The 26,733-nt window shown below is 41.6% G+C and overlaps 1 protein-coding gene across 1 annotated transcript; it reads left to right on the forward strand.

Moving 5' to 3' along the window:
• The first annotated feature begins 2,590 nt into the window (after positions 1 to 2,590).
• Positions 2,591 to 26,703, forward strand: podxl2 (podocalyxin-like 2). The gene is made up of 13 exons (XM_030730432.1): positions 2,591 to 2,884; positions 12,226 to 12,566; positions 13,192 to 13,534; positions 14,561 to 14,670; positions 14,773 to 14,974; positions 18,775 to 18,924; positions 19,066 to 19,319; positions 19,411 to 19,485; positions 20,827 to 20,983; positions 22,078 to 22,139; positions 22,265 to 22,444; positions 23,065 to 23,250; positions 23,440 to 26,703. Exons 1-13 carry the CDS (start codon positions 2,854 to 2,856, stop codon positions 23,497 to 23,499), a joined length of 2,151 nt encoding a protein of 716 aa, XP_030586292.1. The 5' UTR covers positions 2,591 to 2,853; the 3' UTR covers positions 23,500 to 26,703.
• Positions 26,704 to 26,733: the final 30 nt, after the last annotated feature.

Consider the following 26,733-nt stretch of genomic DNA (forward strand, 5'->3'; position numbering starts at 1 on the left):
TCTTATCCAGGGCTGGGTCGCGGGGGCAGGAGCCTAAGCAGAGAAGCCCAGGCTTCCCTCTCCCCAGCCACCTCCTCCAGCTCATCCAGGGGGACCCCAAGGTGTTCCCAGGCCAGCCGACAGATATAATCTCTCCGGCGTGTCCTGGGTCTACCACGGGGCCTCCTCCTGGTGGGACATGCCCGGAACACCTCACCCAAGAGGCGTCCAGGAGGCATCCTAATCAGATGCCCGAGCCACCTCAACTGGCTCCTTTCGATGTGGAGGAGCAGCAGCTCTACTCTGAGCCCCTTCTGGATGGCCGCACTCATCACCTTATCTCTAAGGGAGAGGCCAGCCACCCTTCGAAGGAAACTCATTTCTGCCGCTTGTATTTGCCATCTTATTCTTTCGGTCACTACCCAAAGCTCGTGACCATAGGTGAGGGTAGGAACATAGATCGACCGGTAAATCGAGAGCTTCGCTTTTACACTAAGCTCCCTCTTCACCACAACAGACAGTCCGCAGTGTCCATCACTGCAGAAGCAGCCCCGATCCGTCTGTCGATCTCCCGCTCCCTTCTCCCATCACTCGTGAACAAGACCCCGAGATACTTGAACTCCTCCACTTAGGGCAAGAACTCGTTCCTGAGCCGGAGAGGGCACTCCACCCTGAAAAATCACACACACAAAAAAAAAGGAGTCAGGAGTTCATTGATTTAAAATAAAATAATGAATAAATAAAGCCAGTATAATAGACTAATGCCTTGAAAATCCCAAATTGAAGTATTTTTTGCAAATTATTAGAGGTCATTTTTTTCCAGAAGATTGTTGTTAAATTTCAAGAAAAAGTTTCCATGAGAAACTCAGTTCTAGTAAAACCTTAAAAGAAACATTAGCAAAAACAGTACATGTAAGTACTTTGTGAAACAGCCGAATCGGAGACCCAAAACAAAGTGCCAAACCTTGAGCTGCCGCTCTGTTACAAAGCAAAAACATAGAGAACTAAAAAGCCTATTTATTTGCCCGTGTAGGATAAAATACAATTTACCGATTTACACTTTTGTGCATTTACATTTCTTCATTTGGTAGATTTGTTTAAAGCTAAGATTTCAAAAAAAAGAAAAGAGCAGTGATCATTTTGAATTTTGAATGTCTGAACAAATTGGTATTAGATCAAGCATTAAAGGAAAAATCCAAAAAGCCAATAATATAAAAATCAGTATGCCCCATTAGATAAATAAGCTAAATTAAGGTAAATTAATGAGACACAAACAGAGTTTGTGTCTCAAAAGGAGAGAGATAGACCAGCAGATAGACCAGCAGAAAATTAAAGATTTAACTAACAAAGATTTCTCAGTTTTATTCTAACAGGAGCCTGAACATCACTGGAGCTACAGGAGACTGGACTGATCAGTTACCAATAAAGAAACTCTGGTGCACTACAAGGTGTTCAAGCTCATGCCAAGATCTCCTGAACAGACTGACAGCTCCACAGACTCACATAAAAAAAGGCTCCTGGTTCCACAAGAAGGAGGAGGCCAACCATCTCACCAACAGGTGACCTGAGAGTTCTTGACCGATGATCTTTGTGTACAAGTCTGAGCCCAGAAGGAGGGTCATCAATAGGAGACCTCTCCGACGTGGGGGTCGACAACAACAGGTGCGACCAGTGGCAGGGTCTCAGTGAAGAACCAGAACACATTAGAGGGTCAAAGGTCAAAGAACTCCCAGGCAGAAAGCAATTGATTTCAGTGTTTTCATTTCAGTTATGCTATATTGTTTTCTCTTATTAATTCCCATGAGATCTAAGGGGGCCACGCCCTGATTTCAGTTAGAAGACCAAAGATAACAAGTCTGCAGTGAGCTGCATGTAAGGTCAACAAACGATGGTGTGAGTATGAACAAATAAAGTATCTACATTTTGACTAAAGACTTTGTCCATAATATTTTTATTTTTTGTTTGTTTGTTTTGTGGTGAACCCCCCCTGCAAGGGTTTAGATTTAAAAGCATAGAATTATACAAAATGAAAAGAAAAAAAAAATAGTTAAAGCCTCTATTTCACTGCCAAACTAGTAACAACTGCTGATGGAATAAGCTGGTAGCAGGTTTCTTCAGTCACTAGCAGCCTCTGATCCAGTGTTTTCTTCCTAAGGACCCTCCGCTGGGCCTTCGCCATCCCTGCATTGGTGCTGACGGACCAGGTCAGCTCCTCTGATATATGGACTCCCAGGAATCTGAAGGAGGTCACTGTCTCACAGCTGCCTGCTTCAGGAGCAAAAAACACAGAGCAGCAGAACAGGAAACAGTGTGCTATATATAAGAACAGGATACACAGAGACACAGGTGAGTGCAGTTAATAGCATTTTTTTTAAAAATCACACAGGTAATTGAACAAGAAGGGCTTTGTTGCATAAAATGCAGCAATTTTCACAACTTGTTGATCTTATAGTGCTTTTAAAAAAAACAATTTGGCACCTAAAAAGCAGCAATAATTTCTGAGCAGCACCTGAATGCAGCACTGACTCAGTCTGCTGCGCCGACATCTAGCGGTCAGAAGGTGGAACAGCAAGGAAGCAGCCAAACTGATATTTTCAGCGTCGTTGGTGCAGCAGATCAGATCCCAGACTGACCGCAGCTCTCACCACACACACACATACACACACACACACAGAGCCCGTCTGTCTGTCTTTCTGTCTGCACGGACTCTGACGGACAGTCAGCCGGAGAGCCCGCACACAGACGGGACATGAGGCGGCCATGAGCGCGGCGTGTCTCTGACAGCCTCCATCCGCGTCCAGAGAGCATCCGCTGCTTCCATCAGCCAGTGTGATCTGTGCGTTCAAAGCAGAGGAGGGGAGCACTGCAGCAGACATGCCGGGCCTGCTCCACATCACTCTGACTGGTGAGTCTTATTCTGTAATCTCTAATCTGCTTATTTCATGCATCATGCACCATAATCACAGACCGTGACAGCATTTTAAGAAAGATGGATATCCCACAGCAAAAAAAAAAAAAAAGGAAAAAAAAAAAAGCTCACGGAATATATGAGAAATCTTTGGAGACTTCGAAAAACATCGCAAAGGAAGACAAACTCACTACTGAGCGCCAAATGTATGTTTTAACTTCATCTAATAATATTAATATGTTTTATTTAGCGCTGCAGATGATAACCACAGTAATAATACTAAAGTAAATAAGGGTGTAACCAGCAGCCTGGACGCGCTCTCATCTCATGAATCGTTCAGGTTAAATCCTGCGAAGTGGATGCAGGCTGGCAGTGTGTAGGAGGCGCGCAGTGCACTTAAATCAGCAGACACACACTGCAGTGTCTGACACACACACGCGCACACACACACACACACACACACACACACACACACACACACACACACACACACACACACACACACACACACACACACACACATACACACAGCAGGCAGTACTAGCTGCTGGTCACCAGACCAAGATTGCCAAGATATGTTTGATTCAGTTATCAATATGATTTCTGTAGTTCTGCATATAAAAATATTTTTCATTATATGCTTGTCCAACCCCTGCTTATCACAGGTAATCTGCATATTTTCATTTAATCAAGCTGTTTAAACCCTTAAATGTGTGACAGTTATATGAAATGCTTGTTTTCTCAGTCCAAATCCCAAATATGTAAAGAGACCATGATCATCACCCAAAAGCCAGTTACAGTCAGCTCATATTGTCATGTTTGGATTTTTATTTTTAAATGACTAAATCTAACAAACGATGTAAATAATCTTCATGTTTCACTGAATAAAGCCTTTGAGACTCCCGTCAAACAAAGAGTTTACAGAAATTAACGATCAGCCTCCAACATGACCAAAACAGCCAACTCAAAATGACCCACCCAGCCTTCATATGATAGATCCCATTCAAAGTCAGTTTACAAACATAGTAATAATTTTGAATATGAAGTCATGATAACAGCACATCCCCAGCTCGGCAGGAGCTTCGGGAGAACACCCATCCATGTTTGAATTTCCAGTATTTTTTTTAATTGTTTTCATGCAGTTTTCTCAGAAGACACACCGCAGCTGTTTTGTGGTTAATTGTGGAGAGAATGATCTTAAACTACAGTTATTATGCTGCAGTTTGTTAGACAAGAAAGAATTCAGTGAGGAAGCTTTCTGTCTCATATGTTAAAGCACAGAGGTTGAAGGCTTAAGGCCGATCCCCGCAGAGGAAAATGTCATTTATTAGATTTTACCTGCCATGGCAACTGAAAGTGAGGGCGCCCAGCCGCGCTTCTGAACGTCGCAACAAGGAAAACAGCAAGAGAAGGTGGAAAGAAAATGTAACTTACACTGACTCCAACTTCAGCGTGCTCATAAAGGTGGCAGCGCTTAACTGCTGCAGCACGGCGCTGATTTACATCAGCTGAAATAAAACAGGGGCTGTTATAAAATTGAGAACCGCAGTTATTAAATAGTTCCCTTGTAGATCAAAGCAGTTTATCGTAAGTACAAAAAAAAAATGTGTGACAAGAGTAAATATGAAAAAATATTTTTTTCAGTTTTATTTCTTCAGGCGTGTCCATGTCTGTCTAAACATCCAGAAATATGTGTTATTTGAGAGAAATACTAAATCTCTAATCAGTTTTTAATTAAGTAAGTAAATTAATTAAAGATGGTATGCATCTTGGGTAAATTATAGTTTAGTCAGCTCATACTAATGTGAGTCATGTTTGGCCTGACATTTAATCAAACAGAGAGAAGGGGCTATAGATGTTACTTTCATGCTAAAACATGGCAATTTTAGCCCATTACAAGGTAGTTGCTAGATATGCATAATTCAGCTTTTGCGGATGTAAATGAGATCTTATTCAAATGTGATGAAAATGATATTAAAGATAATTCTGAAAATATATAAAAAAAAAATTTCTTCCAGGATAGCTACAGTCCCCTCCAAAAACAGTGAGGCCAGTCTCTTTATTTTAGCTGTAGGCTGAAAACGTTTGGGTTTGACATTAAAAGATGAATATGAAACAAAAGATCAACATCTCAGTCTTTATTTCCAGGTTTTCACATCTGGATCTGATACACAGTTTTTGTCTGAAGCCACCCATTTTTCTTGGGAGTGAAAAGTATTGGACCATGTGACTGACAGGTGTGTCCTGTTTCACTGATTATTTAAGCTGCCTTTATAGACTGTGTATTCATAGTGAGAGCGGGAGCCGACACAAAAACCAGAAAGCTGTCTGTGGGTGAAAAACAAGCAACTGTGAAGCTGAGAGAAGATGGAGATCAGAGCCATTGCACAAACATTGGTCATAGCCAGTAAAGCTGTTTGGAATGACCTGAAGAAGAAAGTCGCCGCTGGTAGATCAACAGAAACAGCAGGATTTGGTGACAGAAACACTGTAAGTGCATGATGGCAGCAGTACAGTGAACTCAGAAGGCTACAGAAACATTTTGTCTGTCAGTTTAAAGAAACTGACTGGGAGATTCTTCATCATGCAGCAAGATCCAAACACACTGCCAAAACCACAAAGGAGTTCATCGGGGGCAGGAAGTGGAAGGTTTTAGACTGAGCTAGTGAGGCTCCAGACTTAAACCCCTTGGAGCATTTTACCTGCTAAAGAGGAGACTGAAGGGCCTAACCTCCCAAAACAAACAGCTGAAAGAGGCTGCGCTGAAAGCTGGAAAAGCACCACAAAAGAAGAACTCAAACAGTTTGTGATGTCAGTGGGTCACAGGCTTGATGCAGTCATTGCAAGCGAAGGACTACTTTGGCTCACAAGAAAAATGAGTGGCTTCAGACAAAAGGTGCCGTCTTCTGAACTGTGTATCAGATCCAGGTGTGAATACATGGAAATAAAAGCTTATATGTTTTGATGGTAAACCCTAACATTTTGAGTCTACGGCAAAAATAAAGGATTGGCCTCACTGGGATTGGAGGGGAGAATATGAACAGAAACTGAAAGGCCTAGCACCACTGTTAGCACCTAACATTTACCACGGTAGCACGATGGCACAGCATTTTTATTCAGAAAATTAAATATAGGTATATATCTTGCTAGTATGCTAACAGTTTTCATGATAAATTATACCATTGACATTAATGTGGTGCACTAGCATTACTGTGGTCATATAGTGGTTAAAAACAAACAAAAACTGATCCTCAGTTCACGCCTCGGTTGGAGGTGAAGAACTTTACTTTAACATTGCTCAAATGTACTTACTGCAGAGACCAGTGTCAGGTAAACGATCGTGTAATGTGACGCGATTGACTTTAGTTGGTGTAATAAACAGAAAATAAATGGGCAGGGTGTAATGTCAGTGTGACTTGCTCTTCACTGGGGTTTGAATCCTCAAACTGGCCACGGCACTGCATCAAGATCCGGCCGTCTATAAACTAAATTAGGCCACAGCTGTAAATTCTGCTTTAGTGCACAAAGTTTCTGCCAGCTCGCATCCACCCCATCACTCTGCAGCTACAGCATTTTAACTTGCACGCTAACAAAGTCAGCCCGGTGTTCTCTTCAAATCACAGTGGACGTAATTACAGGACATATATTTATGCAGAGGATGAGTCATCAAAAACTTTTATTTTGTTCTCACAGCTCTCTCATCCTCACAATGCAGTTGTTAAGACAAATTAAGTTCCAGATGTTCCCCTCACATCCCAAAGGATTTAGTGGTATAAAGCATTAGAGATCAGCACCATCACACAGTGTGCTTACTGGAAATTTGTGACCAGTTTTATCTTCCCTTTTACTTTGGTTTCCCTAACACATTTGGGAAGGACCTGCTTCCCATAATTTTCCCGTGTGGCACACGGCAACATCATTGAGCTCAGCATGGACCTTTATCCCAATTATGGCCATAAGACTAAGTCAGCTATTTGGCCCCTCTGTCTGCTGGATGCTGCTTGATTTTTCCAAATAATTATACTGTGAAGTTGCCTTTAAGAGCTCAAGGTCATGGTAGTTGTGAAATGCCTGTGTTTGTTTATGCTTTAAGAAAAGAGCCAGAGAGCTGTATACAGTATACATACTGTATATAGCTACAGATATGAGTAATTACAGTCCCCTGGTGGTTGCTTAGCTTTTGTCTGGCTACATCAACCAAGAAGCATGATTGCAAATTTCTCACATCCAAATTAAAACAGTATAACATCAGTGTTATAGACATAACTTTGATGTAAAACATGTGCTATAAGCTATATTTTATCTTCTTGTTATTAAAACACTTCTCTGTTTTTTAACAGTGGTCTCACAGTTTTAGTTGATCTTGTTGCTTGAGGTTTGGGATGCACTGATTGGAATAAAGTCACTACTCCTCCACATCAGAAGGAGCAGGAATCTGACCAGGACGCATCCTAAATGCTACCTAGGTGAGGTTTTCGGGCATGTCCTACTGGGAGGAGGCCCTGTGGTAGAGCCAAGGCACACTAGAGAGATTATAATGGAAGTGCCATCAAATCGCGGCGAGCCGAGTCGACCCGCGCCGAGTCGTTCCGTATGGAAACATCTCTTGGCTGGCTCGGGAACACCTTGGTGTCCCCCCCAGATGAGCTGAGGAAGTGGTTGGACTGACTGCTGACTGAATAGCTTAGACTGCTACCCCTGTGACCTGAACCCTGATAAGTAACAGAAACTGGATGGATGGTGAGATGACGGAACTTTTTCTAGCTCCAGCGTGTTACTGATAACTTTTGGGTATGGAGTACTGATCCAATGTTAAGTGAAAAACCTTTGCAAACATACAAAGAAAAGCTGAGATGCCACCATTTGATCCATTTGTCCATTTGCTGTTAGGTTGATCTGTGCTAATCCTTGGTGGACTGCTGCTGAAGTGTGGCTTAATCAACACAGAAAAATGCAGAATTACAATGAATTGATCACAATTGTTCTTTGCTTGTCAAAACAAAGGAGCTACTTTGAAAATAGGCCAGGTCCAATATCACAAGTCAGATTGTACAGGAATCTATCGAAAGGCTGCCCTTGCATCCCTGGCTCCACGGTCCCCTCTGGTCCCTTACACCAAAAGTGGCCTTTGGTACCTTTGAATGGCATTAAATGCATAGAATGGTGCTTCATACCAAAGGTAACATTTTATCTTATAACTCCATATGCCAGTTAATGTCTTTTTAATGAATTAAGTCCTAATAAGAGCAACAAAAGACCTTTAAGGATGGTGTGTGATTAATTAGTCACTACTACATTAGAGTCCTTCTGTCTTCTCAATCAGAACAATTGGTTACAAAGCACCAATGATGACGAAAATGATCAATTTGTTGCTTCTCAATAGGACTTAACTACCCAGTAGGCAACGTCATGCTATGGTAGTTACAGCCATCTTTTATGTTTGGTCTGTAGGTGCAGCCACCGTGTCACCCATATTCATGCACAGGTTATGGTAAAAAAGTAAAAAGATCATACTCTGATACAGGGTTTGAGGCTTCAGTCACAGTGGGCTGAGGCTTTCACTACTGCTGCATTAGCTCAATTGTACAATGCATTTTCCTCTCGGGTATATGGCAATGATATTTCAGCAGCTGTTCAGTAAGACTGAAAAGAAAGCTGCATCAGTACCAGCATAGCAAAATTTAAACCAACGAAGCATTGTCTCTTTATATCTTTTTGGCCAAATATTTATTGATCAGTGATGAATCAAGGAGCAGGAGTCACATATAGCTTTTGTTTTTCCTGCTGAATGTCTTAGATTTTGCTAGGCTGAGCTAATTTCAGCTTAATGAACTGATACATTTGAATTCTCATCATCTTAGGATGAAATAAGAACTGTGTTTCCTGTGAGGACGTTTCTGGATTCAGCACAGTGTTGACTTGGGGATTTGGAAGGTACAAAGGAATTAAAAGAACACAAACAGAGCTGTTCTCCTCTGGGTGATGATCCCTTATCTGTCTCTCCTTCTGTTCAGCCTTCCATCCTCCAACTCATCCTCTCTTGCACATTACCTCGCTGTCCTTGGAGCTGTGTGCTGGATCAGTAACTCACAGCAAGAAGGACGTTTCATGGCCCATTCTTTTGAATCAAATCACTTTTTAAAGGGGAACAAAAAAAAATTTACAAACCAGTTTTTTTCAGCAGCTTTTTTTTTTTTCTTTTTACCTGAAATTATATATTCTGTATTTTATATACTTTACAGAGAACATCATCATTAGTGTTCCAGCATTTGTATATTTACTTTTTAAATAAATAAATTAATTTGCGTTTGTTTAGCTGGGTTGCAGCGGGAGACCTTGCACTTATAGCAGGCTCCAGTCAGTTTTAACGTAGCTTTACTATGCATGGTCCTCACAGCATGAATCCTTCTAATTTGGGTAACTCGTGACTGAATCCTGATGACTTGGGTGGTTCGCTTTTCTAACAGCAGCACCATTTGGTTCAGATTTGTGTTTTTTTAGTGAAAAACTGAACTTTTGGATTGTTTGTCATTCAATCTCATTGAGATATTCATGCAATAACTTTGGTAATAGCATGATATTTTTCTATAGGCCCACCAGCAGGATGCGTTTTTGTGTTCCCATGTTTTGCTTTGTGTTTAATATTAATTAGAAAAAAGAACAGATGCTCAGCAGCTACACAGGAGCACTTGGAGAGGTGCTGATGGAAACATAACCAGATCCTGAAGACAATCACTGGAGGAATCAGGACAGAACTCTAGCAGGCAAAGTGGTGCCGACCCTCTAAGAAGACCATCTCCTTTGTCAGAGCTGGAGCAGCCAAATCCAGAAATCATCACCTTCAAGCATTCAACTATTGTTGAACCTTTGGATGGCAGCTGAAGTTCCTGAGTCACACTGCAGCCACCATCCTGCAACCAGAGCTTGTTCTTGTGTCTGAATCCAGCAAGTAAGTCGTTCTGCTGGAGCTAGCAGTCCCATGGGAAGATCGCTCGGGCAAAGTATGCACAACTGGTGAGCAGCTGTCAGCAGTTGGGACGGAGAGCCAAGTGCTTCCCAGTGGAAGCGAGGTGCAGGGGATTCACAGCCCATTCTCCAGAGTCTTCAGCAGTTTGGGCTTTGAAGGAGAAAGAAGAGGAGAGCTACTTGAAGTAGCAACAAAGTGACACAGAGAGCCTGGTGCTGAGGAGAGCCATGGAATCAGAGGAGCTGTTTGGACTACTAAAATTTGAATCCTCGTGGGGAAAGACGCAGGAATAACCCTGCACATAGACAGCAGCTTACTTGAATTTGTTTTTAAACCACTTGGTTCTGGTCTGATGACTGTATCCAAATACACAATTAAGGCTACACTCTGCTGTGTTTATAGACAGTGAGACCCCCCCCACAGTAACACCCACTAAATATTTCTGTGCAAACGTTTTCATCCTCTGCACCTGTTTGTTGTTATTCATGACATCACACACATGCTAAGAGTCCAAACAGTGAGTACTCAGTCAATCTGCACGACTTCATACTTATTAATAGTCACTGTGAGCACAAGCTGGTATAAAAGTAAAGTCCTTCAGTAGATATTTTTTCTCTTTGGTCTCCATCAAGTGAACTGGAGCAGGAGGGAACGGGTGAATCTATAGATCTGTGGGGGGGAGGGGGGTTGTGGTGTTGGGCTATAGAGCTTAACATGCTGCAGACATGTTTGAGACATGTTGGCTATAATATTGTAATCTGCTCACTTAGCCGCTGAGGTCAGACGGCCATCTGTGGTCTCAGACAGAGAAGCTACGTAAGGGTGGCTGCAGCGAGGGCTCTGCCTCCATTGGGGATTAGTGATGGATGCACAAATGATGGGTGGAGGGGTGAGTCAAATGATAAATGGATGGTGTGAATAAAAAAAGAGGGCTGGAAGAATTAGCAATTTATCAACTAAGACAAAGAGCGGGCGATACGAGTAGCCCCCACTTTCTGAAAATGCACAATAAGTGTGTGTAACACATAACACAGGCTGTTAGCACATTTGGGAGCCTGCTGTGCCTTCATTCTAAATTAATTTATAAATTGCTCATTAGCAGCTACAGCTACAAACTTGATTGCATGTGTAATCCTTTATTAATAGGTAATAACCAATTCAATTGACTAAGTAGGCATTAGAAACCAAGAAACCCAACACAATATCGTACTAAAAAGGTGCACAGACTAAACGTGTTCTTATTAATAACTTAAAACTGGTTTATAACCCATTGGCTAATTATTTTTTACAGCATAGTCTCTTGGCATCACAGCCTTCTGAAACAGTTACAACACTGAGTTTTGTTCCTGGATGTGAATTTTCAGTGTCATGTGTGCTGATTCATACTCATGTACACAAAGTTAAGGCTGGTGTTGCTGGCAGTGTAAATCCTTTCGTTCTGAGGCTCTCACCAGACACATTTTTGCATTTGAGTTTTATTTTATTTTTCCATCACTGGAAGCTACGCTCGGTTAGGTTTTTTTTCTTTTTGGGGGGATAGCTCCCTTTACTAAGACATCATGGGAATCTGATAAGATAATGAGAGAAGTTTAAATACAAATTGAAAGAGCTGTCACTGACTTCCCGAGGGCAGCAGTGAGTATAAGAGTTCTTTGATAGAGTACGATGCAGCCTACAGAGTGCTCGTATCTCCACTCTGTCCCTGGACTGCCGTTATTCAAAGTTTACAGCACTTCAATGAAGAAATGCTGCAAGTCTGCATCAGGAATCAGTTAAAGGGATTTCATCTGTCAGTTCACTTAATTATATTTTATCGCTTGCTGTTTTATTATTATCAATATTATGAGCCACTGTAGGTGTCTTTTGGCTTGTTGTATAACAACAGATGGTGTTCAGATGTTCAGAGCAGAGGAGAGACAGGTGATTGATTTGACAACAAGTTGTACTTTAAGTGCAATAAAATCTTCCTAACAAGATTTATTCTATCCAAATCAGAGATGTGGACCCTAAATGTGTGATAGTTGTGCCATAATGTATGTATTTTTTATTGAAAACTGACAGGGAAAAGTGCTGTAGCTGCTGTGGACACGATTTATCTTCATTTATGCTACAAGGAAGGTGTTCAGGAAGGCCTTAATTCATATGTTCTCTCTTTTTTTTCACGTGTATTTGGCATTATATTTGATTTGTTTGCTTAAATTCTATTTTCTTTACCCAGCTGAGTCCTTAAACTGTTTTCACAGAATGCATTCATTCAGAAATCTATGAATCTGTAACAGTTAGGTTGAGACCAAGCTATTGCTCCAGTATGATCCACCGCTGTGGTACACTGCAGCATCATCTCCAGTGGGTTTTGCTCTCTTTCCTGCAGCCCTTCTGGCCAGCTGTGATGCCTTCAGACTGGGTTCCTCCCAGCGGGTCATCCCCCTCAACGCTCCGTTGACTCATCTCTTCAGAGATGAAGGTTCAGCCAAGCCAAGTTTCATCCAGGAACTAGTCAGAACCAAACGCCATTCAGTCCAGGAGTTAGTGCGGGCCCAGCCTCATTTGGTTCATGACATGGGTTGGCCAGAAATACATGAAACCTCCCGTTCACAGGCCAAGCTGGAGTCAGCGAACTCATCTCAGCTGAGCGCACCACCCTCCGCCAGTCAGGCAGCCAGAGCTCGCGCAGCTGTGGATGACAACCTGGATGTGGAAGATGAAATGGAGGTGAGGAAGCACTACACAGAATTTGTGTTTTATAACAGATTAACTAAAATCTTTAGCATCTACTATGAAGTACTAAACAAACTGAGAAAGAAGCTCAGCTAAAAATGAGCAGGAAAACCTTTAAACACACATTAACCATCTCCATACATTTCAGGTTGTCCATTTTGCCTTTGCCTGTGTGCAGTTTTAATTATGTTTTTAAATCTGCAGAATGAACTCCAACATGAAAAACACGCAGACACCCCTGCTGCCCTTTTGAATTGCACTGGGTAGATCAAACAGTAAAAAATGAATAAAAGCCAGTAGGAGCAGAAATTGTGGGCATAACAGCCTGAAGTAATGATGAGTCATTTCTTTCATCTTGAGCCCAACTTCTTTTTTTTGGTTAATGTCGGCTAATCGCTGTTATTAAACCTAAAACCCTGTATTCCTGCTAAGAGTACTTTGGGAACAGGGGAGAAGAGGTTGAAAGGATAAATAGATACATGGTGTGCCTTTGTTTTCATTTAAGAAATATTTAGGCCTAGTTCTTGTCTATTTTTGTAAGCTTACAAATTATTCTGCAGCTGGTCATTTATTAGTTTGTCTCTATCTGCATAGCTGACCAAGTATTTGCCTGTTTCAGCGCATGGTTCATCTGGCAGTTCCACAAGCTGCAGAAGGCTACACAGTAAATCCAGACTTCTCTGACCCAGAGACGGAGCTTCTCAGTGGGCCAGGAGCCGGCGATTCTTCCCAGGAAGCTTCTGGGTTGTATGGAACAGACATGGAGGACAGAGACAGAGGAGAAGAGGGCGCAGAGGACCGAGAGAGGAGAGGGGGAGAAGACGAGTGGGAGAAAGAGGCAGGGGAGGAAAGTGAGAGAAAGGGGGAAGCGGAAGATGGGAAGGGAGGAGTGAGAGATGATCAAGATGTTCTGGATGCCTTAGAGGTCAACCACACAACGCCAGATCTTGATACCCTGATTGGTTAGTAGAAATCATTTCCCCTATAAAAAAACACACCCTCATTCAGCCACGCCAACCCCATTTGTACCCTCGGCCCTCTATGACCTACCAAAGTCTGCTGTTCTTCAGCAGGAAGTTGCATCTTCAGAGGCATTTTTATTATTCCACAGACGTATGGGACCAAATGTTTGCCGGGGGCAAAACCAATTTTGAAGCCAAGATTTTTACAGACTGTGCTGCTCCACTTTGGTGGGCAAACATTACGTTTGCATCTCAAGCTGCAGAGGGAAGGCACTCACAATATTGGTTTTAAAATGTTGATTTTGCCAAGGGCAAACAATTCAGTCTGGGTACACAGAAATGTGGGACATCACCGAAGTAGCTGAAGATACAACCGGCTGCTGGAGAGGATGAGATAAAAACCATAGACTGTAAATAAAAGATGGCCATAGTTTCGGGGTCTGGAATGTAAAGCAAAGGCAGTCGGTAGTTTCAAGTCTAATTAAATTCTCATTTTGTAAATTAGGGGTCCCTGTTTGAGTCAGGAAGTAGGAGGCATTCACCTCACAGTTTTATGATGCATCATGGGAAGTTTAAGAATTAAATAATTTATTAAGCTAACTCGTTGTTTTGTACAGTAAACACTAACTTGTGTGCAAGCTAACAGAGCAGAGGCCAGCGGGTAATTGCTGCACATTAGCAAAATTATATGAGAATTACATTAACGTGGAGCTCTTTCAGGTTTCAGGTCTTCCGTCCATCCTTTTGTATAAGTATTTCACAAAGAAGAAAAAGCATGTAACTTTGTTCATTTCTTTATTAAAGTCACAGTTGAATTTGCACATGCTTTTTATTACAGTATAAAAATCAAAACATTCTGACAGCCTGCGACATTTATTTTGTTCTTTAAACTGTTTCTGTGTATCTCCTGGGAGTCTTGTACACATTTGCACACACACACACACACACACACACACACACACACACACACACACACACACACACACAAACAAACGTGTTTCTGACATGTCTCGATGTGTCTCACAGGCTACAGTCCATCTTTCAACCCCTCCAGCGCCAAACAGCCCAGCATCTCCAACCCAGCCCCGGCACGTGATTCTGGACCACAGGAGCATCGTGGACCCCCCGTCCTGAAGGTGAGGACAGAGAAATGTACCAATTTAATTGTATCTGTGTGAATGTGTGTAATGTAACTAAATTCAGGGCAAAAACTGACTAATGTGATATCTGCTGTGCAGGTGGGTCCTTTAGAAAGAGAGCTGTGGGAAGCAGAGGGAGAGGAAGATGTCCTTTCTAGTGGATGTGGAGTTCTGTGCTCCACCATCGCTACCACTGGTGCTGCACCCAGCGCTGCTGCTGCTGCTGGAGATGCTGTAGGAACAGCCACCCCAGAGACCGACACTGGCACAGACTTTGGGCTGCTGGGAAGTTTTACAAAAGGTATACTAAAGCAATTTCCTTGTTTTACCTAGTTTCCTGTTCCCCTGTGAGCTGTTAATGTTTGTTTGTATTTACTTCTTTCATTTATGTACCCATTGATGTTTAAACAAGATAAAATATTTGTGCTACATCAGACATTTTGGGAAATAAAGTTAAATCCAGAAATTTCTGGATAGTGACATTTTTTTTTAAATTCTTTTGTCTCTGTATGCCATGTGCAGGTTTTCAGCTTTAATTCGAGGGGTTTATTATTGAGGAACAGTAATTTCTAGACATAGTTAATTATTTTCAGGGGTTATGATGTAATTAGCCACAATAATATAATCAAAAATAAAATGCTTATTAGATGCAGCGCTGTGACAAAATTCTTGTTTTTCAGCTCACTCTTATTCAGATCATCAAATTTAATTTAATAAGAGGAAAAAGTTATCCAAACCTACCCGAACCTGTGTGACAAAGTAACCCCTTCCCCCTCTCAGCCTGATAACTGGTTGTGCCATCCTTGGCAGCAAGAACTGCAGTGAAGCATTTCTGATCACTGACAGTGAGTGTTTCACATCACTGTGGAGGAATCTTGACCCTCTCCTCTTTGCAGAATTGTTTTAATTCAGCCACATTGGAGGGCTTTCCAGCATGAACCTCCTGTTTAAGGTCACGCCAAAGCATCTCAATCACATTCCAGTCTGGACTTTGACCAGGTCGCTCCAAAACCTTCATTCAGAGGTGGACTCGCTGCTGTGTTATGGATCCCTGTCCTGCTGTCCTGTTTGTGTGATGTTCTCTTTATGAAATGCTTAGTTTTATGCCAGATGTAACGGGACTCAAACCTTCTAAAATGGTTCAACTCTTGTCTCGTCAGTCAACAGAATATTTTCGCAGCAATCTCGGGGATCATCCAGATGTGTTTTTTGGCAGATGTGAGACGAGCCTTTGTGGGTTTTTTTTGGTCAGCAGTGGTTTTTCTCCTTGGATCTCTCCCGTGGAGACCATTTTTGCCCAGTCTCTATCTCACTGTTGAATCATGAACTCTGACCTTAACTGGGACCAGTGAGGCCTGCAGTTCTTTAGATGTTGTTCTGGGTTCTTTTGTGACCTCCTGGAAGAGTTGTCCACGTCTTGGAGTAATTTTGGTGGGCCGGTCACTCTGGGGAAGGCTCACCACTGTTCCAAGTTTTCTCCATGTGTGGATAACGGCTCTCGCTGTGGTTCACTGGCTTTGTAACCCTTTCAGACTGATAGATGTCAGTGACTTTGTTTCTTTAGCTTGCTTTTTGAGATCTTCACTTTGTCAGGCAGGTTCTATTTAAGAGATTTCTTTATTCAACAGTTCTGGCAGTAATCAGGCCTGAGTGTGGCTAATAAAACTTACCTCAGCTTTCCAACAAAAATGTGGTTAATCACAGTTAATTCACGGTTTAACAAGAGGGGGTAATTACTTCTTCACATGGCGCTGTACTTGTTTATTCCTGTTTGTTCTGGGATATGCAGTACTGTATTTTGAGGTACCCTTTCCTGAATTACCGTATTTTCCGGAGTATAAGTCGCACTTTTTTTCATAGTTTGGCTGGGGGTGCGACCTATACTCCGGAGCGACGTATATGTGACATTTATAACACATGAACCAAAATACTCCAGCCACTTGACATCTCCGTGAACTGCAGCTTTAAGGCAGTCTTGCGTAACCTGTGGGCGCAGTGGATGGAGAGCACAGCTTAACGGCAACTGGGAGAATGCGCCACCCAACTTTCCTGGAAGTCATTGGATGGATCAAGAAAACATGGGCTTCAGTGACAAACCATCCTGTTGGGATTCAGAAAGGCTGGAATAATTGGAACTGCAGCTGACGACGAGTCTGACTAACGCGACACAGAACAGGAAGCGGCGCTTCGTCTACAGAGTGTACGGAATTGTTTAGAAGTGACACCGAGGATGAAGAATTCAATAGATTGATGGTTTGGTTAACTTGTTAGTATGTTCTTTATGCTATGGTTATCTGAATAACTTAATGTTACGTTAACATACTGTAGCGATTCTCTTAGTTAGAGAGCGTGTTGATGTTGTGGGATTTCGGACTGTTCGGGAGGTTCGTGAAGGCAGCATGGAGAGAGAGAAAAGACCGAGAGCTTGCCTGTGTGTGTGTTGCTGTTCCGCTGTTGTAGTTGTGGTTGGCGTGGCTGTGGCCTACAGCAGCCGTTTTTCTGTTAATAAAGACGACCTTTGTTGTGAATATCGCCGACTTTGGAAGTGTGTTTACAACGTTACAATACCGAACACGTGTTCGTTGTGCGTCATGTAGCTGAATGTGCTATGTTAGCATAACGTAGGCGTAACCGTGTTCGTCCTGTTCTTTAATCCATTATTATTTTAAATTGCCGTTCAAGATGGAATTTGTGCTCTGAGTCTCGGATTCTATCAACCCCCCCCCCCCCCCCCCCCCAAAAAAAATGCGACTTATAGTCCAGTGCGACCTATATATGTTTTTTTCTTCTTTATTATGCATTTTTTGGCTGGTGCGACCTATACTCCGGAGCGACGTATAGTCCGAAAAATACGGTAAATTAGAGCCAAATATTGTGCAAACTTTTCCACTTTTTTTTTTTTTTTTTTTGCAACACATTGAAAATCCCAGAAGTCTGGAATCAGTGGATGTTGTGATGCTCTGGCAGGTCTTTACTGAAGCTGCCTTCAGCTGTTGTTTGTTTTTGGGTCTCTCTGCCTTCAGTTATATTTTCATCCACTGAAATACAGCTCGATCAGGTTGAGATACTGCACTGCAAAATATTCTCCTTACAAGCCCCTCTGACACACTGTCACACCAAATCTAACTTTTTAAAAGTCGGGAACAGAAGGGGAGATTGTGACCATGGTTCCTCGGTTCTTTACTCGACTGCTCACTCTTTGGGTGTGAAAAGATTGATCTTTACTAATTGAATTCTTCTTTAAACATTTTCCTGCAGACAAATATACTGGAGATATACATGCTCAATATACTGGAGTCTATGTTGTTCATTTTTACAGCAAATAACATTTATGATGAGTTTATTTTCTCATCGTGGTCTGAAACAGGCACATATTAACCCTGTAAAGCCTGAACCATAAAATAATTCAATGAAAATTGTAATTTTTGTATTTATTGAACCTTCTGATAAATTAAAAAAAATGAAATTAAATATTAATTACACATATGAGTTTTAATTTGTATCATATTTGTTACATCTGGCTTTTTTTTTTTTTTTGCAATTTATTGCTTAAAAATTTATTGTGTTATTTATTTTGGTTTTTCAGGGAAACATAATTAAACTGATGATGCAAAAGTCTCAAACACTCACAAAAACTCATGTATTAAATATATTTGGCATGAAAGGGTCAATCCAAAAACATACAGACTGTAATATTCTCAGGTCAGATGGTTGTATAGATTAAATTAAACAGATTTTGTTGCCTTAAGACAGGACAGATGTTTGGCCTTATGCTGAGCTGCGTTAACCATCTGCCAGCTGACATTAAAATGATAGAAGTCCTCTCGCTGAAGGGAAAATGAATACATGCACCTCACAAAATTACACTATTCCTTGTATTCCGCGCTCTGCTAGTCTGCTCTCATGTCATTTAGGATGCTTTTATTCATTATTAGCTGCAGTGGCCTAAAGATGCAGCGTGTGTGAGAGGATTTGGTGAATTTGCCAGTAACACTGTTTATATTATATTATATTATTTGTTGAAATGTATGAGTGGAAGCCACCGAGAAAGAGAAGCAGGAGCTTCTGTTTTACCTCTGCTTTGCTGGTTTGCTTCTGCAGGTGACGCAGAGGATGAAGAGGCTGAGAGGGAGGAAGAGGAAGAGGAAGAAATAGGTCTCGCACACGTTGGTGTATTTACCCACAATCCCACTGTGCCTGAAGTTGGCTTGGCTCCCAGCAGAGAGCCTCTGCAGCCTAGTGCAGAGAAAGGTGAGCAGTCACTAATGACCAGTATAAAGCTTCTCTGATCCCCTCCCCTTAGAAGATCTATCAGTTTTTCAATGTTATGGTCATAGCAGCTAAAATAGGCAGGACTGGAGCATCTGACAAACTGCCTCCTCTGCATTCAAGGATTTAGACTAAAAGATAGAAGTGAAGAGCTGGAGGAGGAGAAATGGAAAAATATGGAGCGTGAGACAAGAGTCAGACACATCATCCCACTCACCACCAATCCTTCCCCCACTATCGGCTTCACTGACCCATCCTGGGATTGGCTGGAAAAGACCACGCCCCTTCAGTCGCACAAGTCAGAGGTCAGGGGAGGTGGGGTCGCAGAAGTCCTCCTACCAGACAGTGATCTCAGTGGGGTGGAGGTGACACACCAGGTAAACCAACCCTGGAAACATAAAGTCTTCTCTCCAGTCATAAAATTCTGGGAATTATATTGTTGTTTTGTTCTAAACGCAAATCTTTCAGGTAGTTTGTGTAGACTGGAGTGAGCTGACTGGACGAGGCTATGTCGTCCTCAACATGACACAGAACATCAACTGCGTGAGTACAAATAATGTGGAAAGTTTGAACTGACTTACGCAAATATTTATAAGTAACAGACTAATAAAATACCAGGATTTCACTCACGCAGACTCTTTGGACAGGCTGCTTCTCACAGGAAGCCACGCTGGTTTAGAAGGCACCGCAAAATTAGTGGAGAAGTCGAGTTTTGTGATTGGCTGAGGCCCAGCAGACCACTTGTGGGTACAAGTGCTCACGCCAGGAAACCTGTCAATCAAAATGGCCACGCCCCAAACTTTAAACCTTCCTTAAACACGAATTAGAAAGTTACAAAAATAATTCACCCTACAGCTGGGTTATATAGACTAAAATCATTTTAACAGGCTCTAAACACATTGATCAGTCACAGATGGATGTTCGAGAAACTGCAGTTTTTGACACCTTTGTGTGGGCTTGACCTTTCAGTCCCAGAGGTCGCCGCTTACTCGTCACAGGTTAGTAAAACCTGAAGCTTGCTTTGACCATCTGCTTTTTCGATCTGGGGTCAGTTTTGGGCTCAGCTGCCGCCTCGGGGATGTTGGCATTAATAATATTATGATCACAGTAACATCACAGTGTTTTTAACTGACCTGCAGTTAATTGTATGAAACTAAAGCTGAAATTAGAGTTAGTTAATTAGCTGAATTCTCTCCATTATATGGTGGCTTTGTGCGTCTGTAGTCCTCAGTGAGATGAATCCATAGTAATGCACACAATAAATATGAACTTTGTTTCATAACATTTTTTTTCAGATTGAGAAATGTGTGTAATCCCACTTTCTGATGTATTAAAGAAAATATGCTGACAGCTTATATATTACCACAGTTACCCAGTCAACTGTATAGCTGCGGGATGGATGGAAGTTCACACAGTACCAAAAAAAACAGTGCACTTTGACTTTTGATGATCAGTTAACAAACTGTTCTTTCAGCAGTCTGATCTATGAACTCATTCACTTCACTTGATCCTGAAAAAAAAGGCAGATTCTGGGTTTTGTCTCAGTCCCGTCACACAGGACTGCAGCTGGTCTGTAAATGCCACTGGATTCTGTCTGCAAGCAGACCAAGACCCTCCTTCTCAGGTGGTCTGTTTAGTCTTAACCAGAATTTCATTCACAGTTCTCACCACTGAGGTTGTTTGAACCAATAACCAGAAAAAGGTGAAATATGAAAAACGGCCTCGAACCAGCGTCTGCCATTCAGGGTCTGAATGCAGCTGTGATGAAAGAGCCAGTCTTTTCTCTCACACTGCTGGAGCAAAACACCAGCTGAAGGAGTTCTGTGTGTGTGTGTGTGTGTGTGTGTGTGTGTGTGTGTGTGTGTGTGTGTGTGTGTGTTATAGGAGGACTTTCGTTTAGACCAGGGTGTGCGGTTGTTGACGACCATTGAGCGAGTGTTTGCTCGAAGAATGAATAGCCCTGAGGGAACATGGGTAATCTACCTCAGCAAGCCTACACACCAGCAACACCAGCTGCTGATGAATGTGGCATCTGTGCACGGTACACACACACACACACACACACACACACACACACACACACACACACACACACACACACACACACACACGTGCACATACATAAACTTTAAAATAGAGTGAAAAATAAATGACTAAAAAATATACATTTTAAGCTGATATTAAAATATTTTAAACTGGAATGCACAGTATCAATATCCCTATTTACAGACAATAGTGGAAGAAGCACTTGATTCTTACCCAGTAAGTATAACTACCAATGCAGTGTAAAAATACAACAGTAAATTAAAAGTACAAAAACAAATCAAATGTAATTATAAAGTGAAAGTACTCCCTGTGCTGTAAAATCTCCTGTGTGACTGATATTATGCTAAATTAGAATCTTGTTGTTGTCTGTACAACATTTGAGGTAAAATTAGCTATAACTGCTTTATGCTAAACGATGCACATTATAAAGTTCTGGACTCTCCTTTTAAGAATCAAAAAAACATCCCTGATTTGAATTTGCCCGGCTGTCCCTTCCTGTCCGTGTGCTCGGCTTCCAGCACAGCTGCTATTTTTAGATCAGGAAATCCGGCTGTGACAATTTCACCGTGGACCTCAACTTCATGCTAAGAACAAACATCAAAACCTCTGTGAAACAGGCCTGAGCTTCAGGTCGAAGGTTATCTGTAGTGATAAGAGTGCAGTGGCTGCTGTTTATGACAAAGTACAGAGAGACATGAAACAATAAAAGCAATCAGCACAAAACAGGATGGAGCTCAGCCTTAATACTTTAACTCTGAACCCTGAAATACTTAGTCATGGTCTGGGTTTCAAGCTGTTTCTCTGTTCTTCGGATACAAATAGATGGTGTGCCATCACATGTAGTTATTTTCAGCAGCCTCCAGGGGTGTGATATCAGAAAGGCTTCAGAAATCAGAAACAGTAGCAGATGTCAGGTTTCAGTATCAGACAAAGAAACGTGATATAAAGAGAAACCTTTAAATGAGGCGTTTGATTCAGCCCTGACCCTAAGTGGAGATTCTCAGCACGCACATATTCAAGCACACGCAGGCATCAGGGTTGACTTGTTGGACTGTGTAAACATTAATAAAGTAATGTTTTTGTTTTCAGGAGTGATCCCTACCAAAGATATGCTGGGAATGCTGGCAGAGATTAAGACATGTCTCACTGAGGTACGACATCGAGAAGCATTTTCATTTTGTTAATGTGGTCTGCACTTCCAGGAAGGTGTTTTTCACCATGTGTGTGTGTGTGTGTGTGTGTGTGTGTGTGTGTGTGTGTGTGTATGCGTTCTCAGGTGGGCGTCCAGAACTACAGCGCTGCCAGCAACTGCCCGGCTCGGCCCAGTCAAACACGCAGCGATTACGGCAAACTGTTTGTGGTTCTGGTTATCATCGGCTCCATCTGCATGGTCATCATCACATCTGGATTCATATACATCTGCTGGCAGAGACGACTGCCCGCAACTAAAACCGCTGTAAGCAAACGCACAAACTATGAACACACACTGTGACAGTGGTGCTGATGTGCAGCTGTGCAGGCAGCTGTTTAAGTCCACTGCTTTCTGTCAAGGGAAACTTATTTATAACGTCTGTGAATGTTTATCAGTTTTTACAGTCTGTATACTATATTTATAATACTATATAATACTTTAATAAACTTAAACTGACTTAATATGGTAAGATATAAATCCTGTACTGTACTGACGGGCAGTTGCTGATCCAGGAATGAGGGCAGCATCTTAAAATAATAAGTATTAACTATGATGAATTGCTACCAGAATGGGAGCATTAGATAAAACATGATGTTGGAAACATGCTATATGATGGATAATGCTGATATTCAGGTTTCATAAGTACCTAAAACAGTTGAGGTAAACCATGAGTCATTTCAGTTTTGTGGCTTGACCTGGATTAAATCCTCCTAGGCTGTGCTGATGTGTCAGCATTTCTTTGAGGTGTGCTTTATCAGATCTCTCATTCATTTTATTTTTTTACTGCTGAGTTCATGAAAGATGAAGGTGTTCCAAACATGATGAAGAGGATAAATGTGCTCAGGTCGCTCTCATAAAGCTTTCGTCCCTTCTTTTCCTCACAGTTTCGTGCTGAGGAGCTTCACTTTGTGGTGAACGGTTGCCATGATAACCCAACACTGGATGTGACCAATGACGGCCAGCCTGAGATGCAGGAGAAGAAGCCGAGTACCAATGGGCTCGCAGGAGGAGGAGGAGGAGGAGGAGGAGGAAGAGGAGACGGTGGTGGGGAGGACAGCAGTCGCTGGCAGGTGACTGGAAGACTGACTGAGTGGATGTTTTCAGGGTTAAAAAAAGATGGATGAGTAAATAAATTTATCGTAGCAGTCATGTGGGGGTGGATTTGAAAAGGTTTAATTTGGGGAAAAACAAATATATTTATTCTGCCTAGCAACAGCATGAAGACGCTCATCTTTTTTTTTTTTTTTTTTTTTTTTTAGGTATTTGTCAATCAGGCAGCCACGGAGGAGGAGGAAGAGGAGCAGGACACACATCTCTGATTGATGAAGAGGAGAGTTCTTTTATATACAGATGATAGGAGGAGCCTAGAGGAAAGAAGAAGACATTGAAAGAGGATGATAAGGTGGTGGGGAGGAGAAATATAAAATATCTTTAATGGAGAGAAAAAAGAAAGAAGAAGAGAAAAATAAATAAGGGAAAGGAAAAAGTTCTTGATGGGAATGAAACCTGAGTGAATATGTGTTGCCCAGTAAGAGCTAAGACCGAGGCTAGGAGGAACACAGCAGGAGGAGTCACTGACATCATCTTTGAGATTAGACGCCAGAGTTTACACAGCAAGTTAGATTCCTGTGTCAAATCTGAAGTCGTGCAAAGTTACCCGTCTCGCTCCAAGATGTGCAGCTTTTTAAATCATCGACTAAGTGTGGCAAAGCTGAAAACGTCATTAAAAGATCAAACCCCTCTTTGCTGTTAGCTGCATAATGCCATCACATCGTAAAAACACCTTTGTTTAGTGTGCCTTACACTGCCAGCTTTTTGTGCTGTGGCTGCATGGGACAATATAAAAGCAAACATGTACAAATCACTGCTTAAAGCATCATTTTTCATCCTTAATGTTTGAATGTAAACAGGTTTTCCTTACACAGAGTTGTTTCCCTGACTGAAAGTAGTCATAATATTAAAGAAGACCTTGTTGGCTATGAGTTGTGGTGGAACTGAATATATTTAGGTTAGCTGCAGCTTAGTATTTTATATATAAGGTAATGGTAGTTTTACAAAATATGATAATAGTTTACCTTAAAGTAACCAACAGCATATGAAGTTGTCAACATTAGCAGCAGTGGAAAAATGGTACTCCTGATATGCTTTTCCTTATTGTCATATCTGTAATGTTATAATGTTGATTGCTCATATTAAACAGGGCCAAAGAGCTCACCATCTGTACAACAATGCCATTATTGTACATACAGTCTGAAGCCAAACTCAGGCTTAAGACTGCTTTAAACACAAGGCTTTTAAAGGTTTTTTTCTACTCCTGTGCCTTGCTGATGTCAGACCAGCATGGACGTCCCGGCACACCCCAGATCCACAGCTCGGGGTCCAATAGGAGGCGGGGCTTTGGGGAAGCCAGGCAAGGGCCATCCAATCAGAAGAAGGTGGTTTTTTAGGGAGGGCGCCTTAAAAGGAAAATAATTAAAACATTCAGACAGGAGGGGTTTTTTTTGTGTTTTTTTTATAAACTCTAGTCCCAGAACAAATCTATAGAGCTGGAAATGAGTAATTACCCTTTAATAATGATAATATAACCATAAAACACTCACCTCTTTGCGTTACAATGACTTTTAGTACTTTATATCTTTCTACAAATACTGCAATCCTCTAAATAATATGATGAATGTAAGACTGAGAGTCACCGTGGATCACAGTCATTACTTGCTGCTAAATTCTATGTTCAGATACAGCTGATAGCAGCAAAGAAATCAGCAGTGACTCCTCTTAGCTGCTCCTCCAAATTACTGATGAGAAAGTGAAGCCTGTAGCAAATCTGAAAGTGAGGTTTTGGCACTTTATTGATTCCTCTTGGAAAGAGTGACTATCATCATTGAAATGCTGCATCATGTTACATGTATTAATTACAGTGATTGAAATATCTCTATTTTGCTTATAGGAATGGTTGTAACTGCTGAGGATGTTTACTCTACACTCTGAAACATGTCATGTGATTGCTGTAATTGTGTGCTCTTAGCCTTATATGCTTTTTCTTTACAATAGTGCTCTAATGGCTGCTGTACGCTCCTGGCTAAATCTTGAGGCTATGACACATGGGCAACATTTAGACGTCAAACGCATGAAAATATAGGTCGTTACAGTGTTAAAGTCGAGTCACCAAGCCCCAAGTCGAGCCCCAAGTCTTCAGTATTTTGGTGTTAAGTGTTAAAGTCAGAGTTATGGCTGAGGCACAAGTGGAATCGCTGCAGTATGCAGTCATTATGGTCATGCCCAAGTCAACACAGTTTGCTTAGGACTAACAGCTCGAGTCTTACCCAAGTCATTATGGTCACTTCCAGGTCAGTAAAGACAGGTCTGTAGTGTTACCATCACTCAGTATCATGGCTGTTATATTCAGGTCTCTAAGATCATGTCAGCATGGTCATACTCTGACTTCAGAGTCACCTTAATTCACATCTGACTCATCCACATTTAATTCCAAATTAATTTGCAAACTATCCAAAGTACAATTACCGGAGGTTACAAGGCCAGGGCGCGATTAATAAAATGCTGATTGGTCACCAAACTGCGATGACACGTGCAGGAACGTCACACGCTGAGATATTTTTCTGTGGTACTCGCTGAGACGGGCGCACTGACTCCAGTCGCTGCTCAAATGGAAAATAGACGATTTTCAGTGGCTGTGATCAAAATTTTATTTGGTTTTGATTATTTTCTGCATTACTGCAGGAATGTCACCTTTTGCAGGTGCCCATCTGCATTTCATCAAGATGTTGCCTGTGTTTTAGCTCATTTAGTCTTGATGCAACAACACTGTATATGGCTTCATTCTAGACCACACTGATTAATATGCACTTTGTCTGCTAAGCAGTATTTATGGAGCATCGCGGACACCTGCGGGGACGGAAAACTATCATGAATACTTTAAATGACTGCCTGCAGTGTAGATAATGTGTTTCTCAGTCACAGGATCGCAGACGCAGACCGTGAATGTGTCCACTGCACAGAATTAAATGCAAACAGAGCGTATCGAGTTGACCATTCTGTTTAATATCAGGCAAAGCACAAAATGCAGGCAGGCTCTTTGTTATTATATAGGTGAGCATGTAGCTTTCAGCTCTACAGTAAGCATCAATATAACGAAACATACAGCTGGTGTTGCTTTTCGTTCATGAATGAGAGATTTTGGTGCAGATAAATTTTGTTGCTTGACGTGATCATTGAACAGATTCTGCTTCTTCGCATTTTTTTTTTTTAATATTTTTGTTTTTAGGGTATGATGGCGAGCTCGTGGATAGTTATCAGTGGGAGCACAAGTCGTTGGGCATTCAGTTGTAGCAAAAAAACAAAACAAATGAGCCCTTTCTTTGTATAAAGAGTTTCTTGGTAAGATTTTAAACCAGTATGTAACCATTTTGTTGACCTGTGATTCATTATTTTTGGGATATCTTATTTTGAATTTTACAAATATTTGTTCTGTGTTTGTTTATTTGCATTTACACAAACATATAGTTTAACATTTTTTGGTTGTCAGTGTAATAAGT

Source organism: Archocentrus centrarchus, chromosome 5, assembly GCF_007364275.1.
Source record: "Archocentrus centrarchus isolate MPI-CPG fArcCen1 chromosome 5, fArcCen1, whole genome shotgun sequence".
Lineage (NCBI taxonomy): Eukaryota > Metazoa > Chordata > Actinopteri > Cichliformes > Cichlidae > Archocentrus > Archocentrus centrarchus.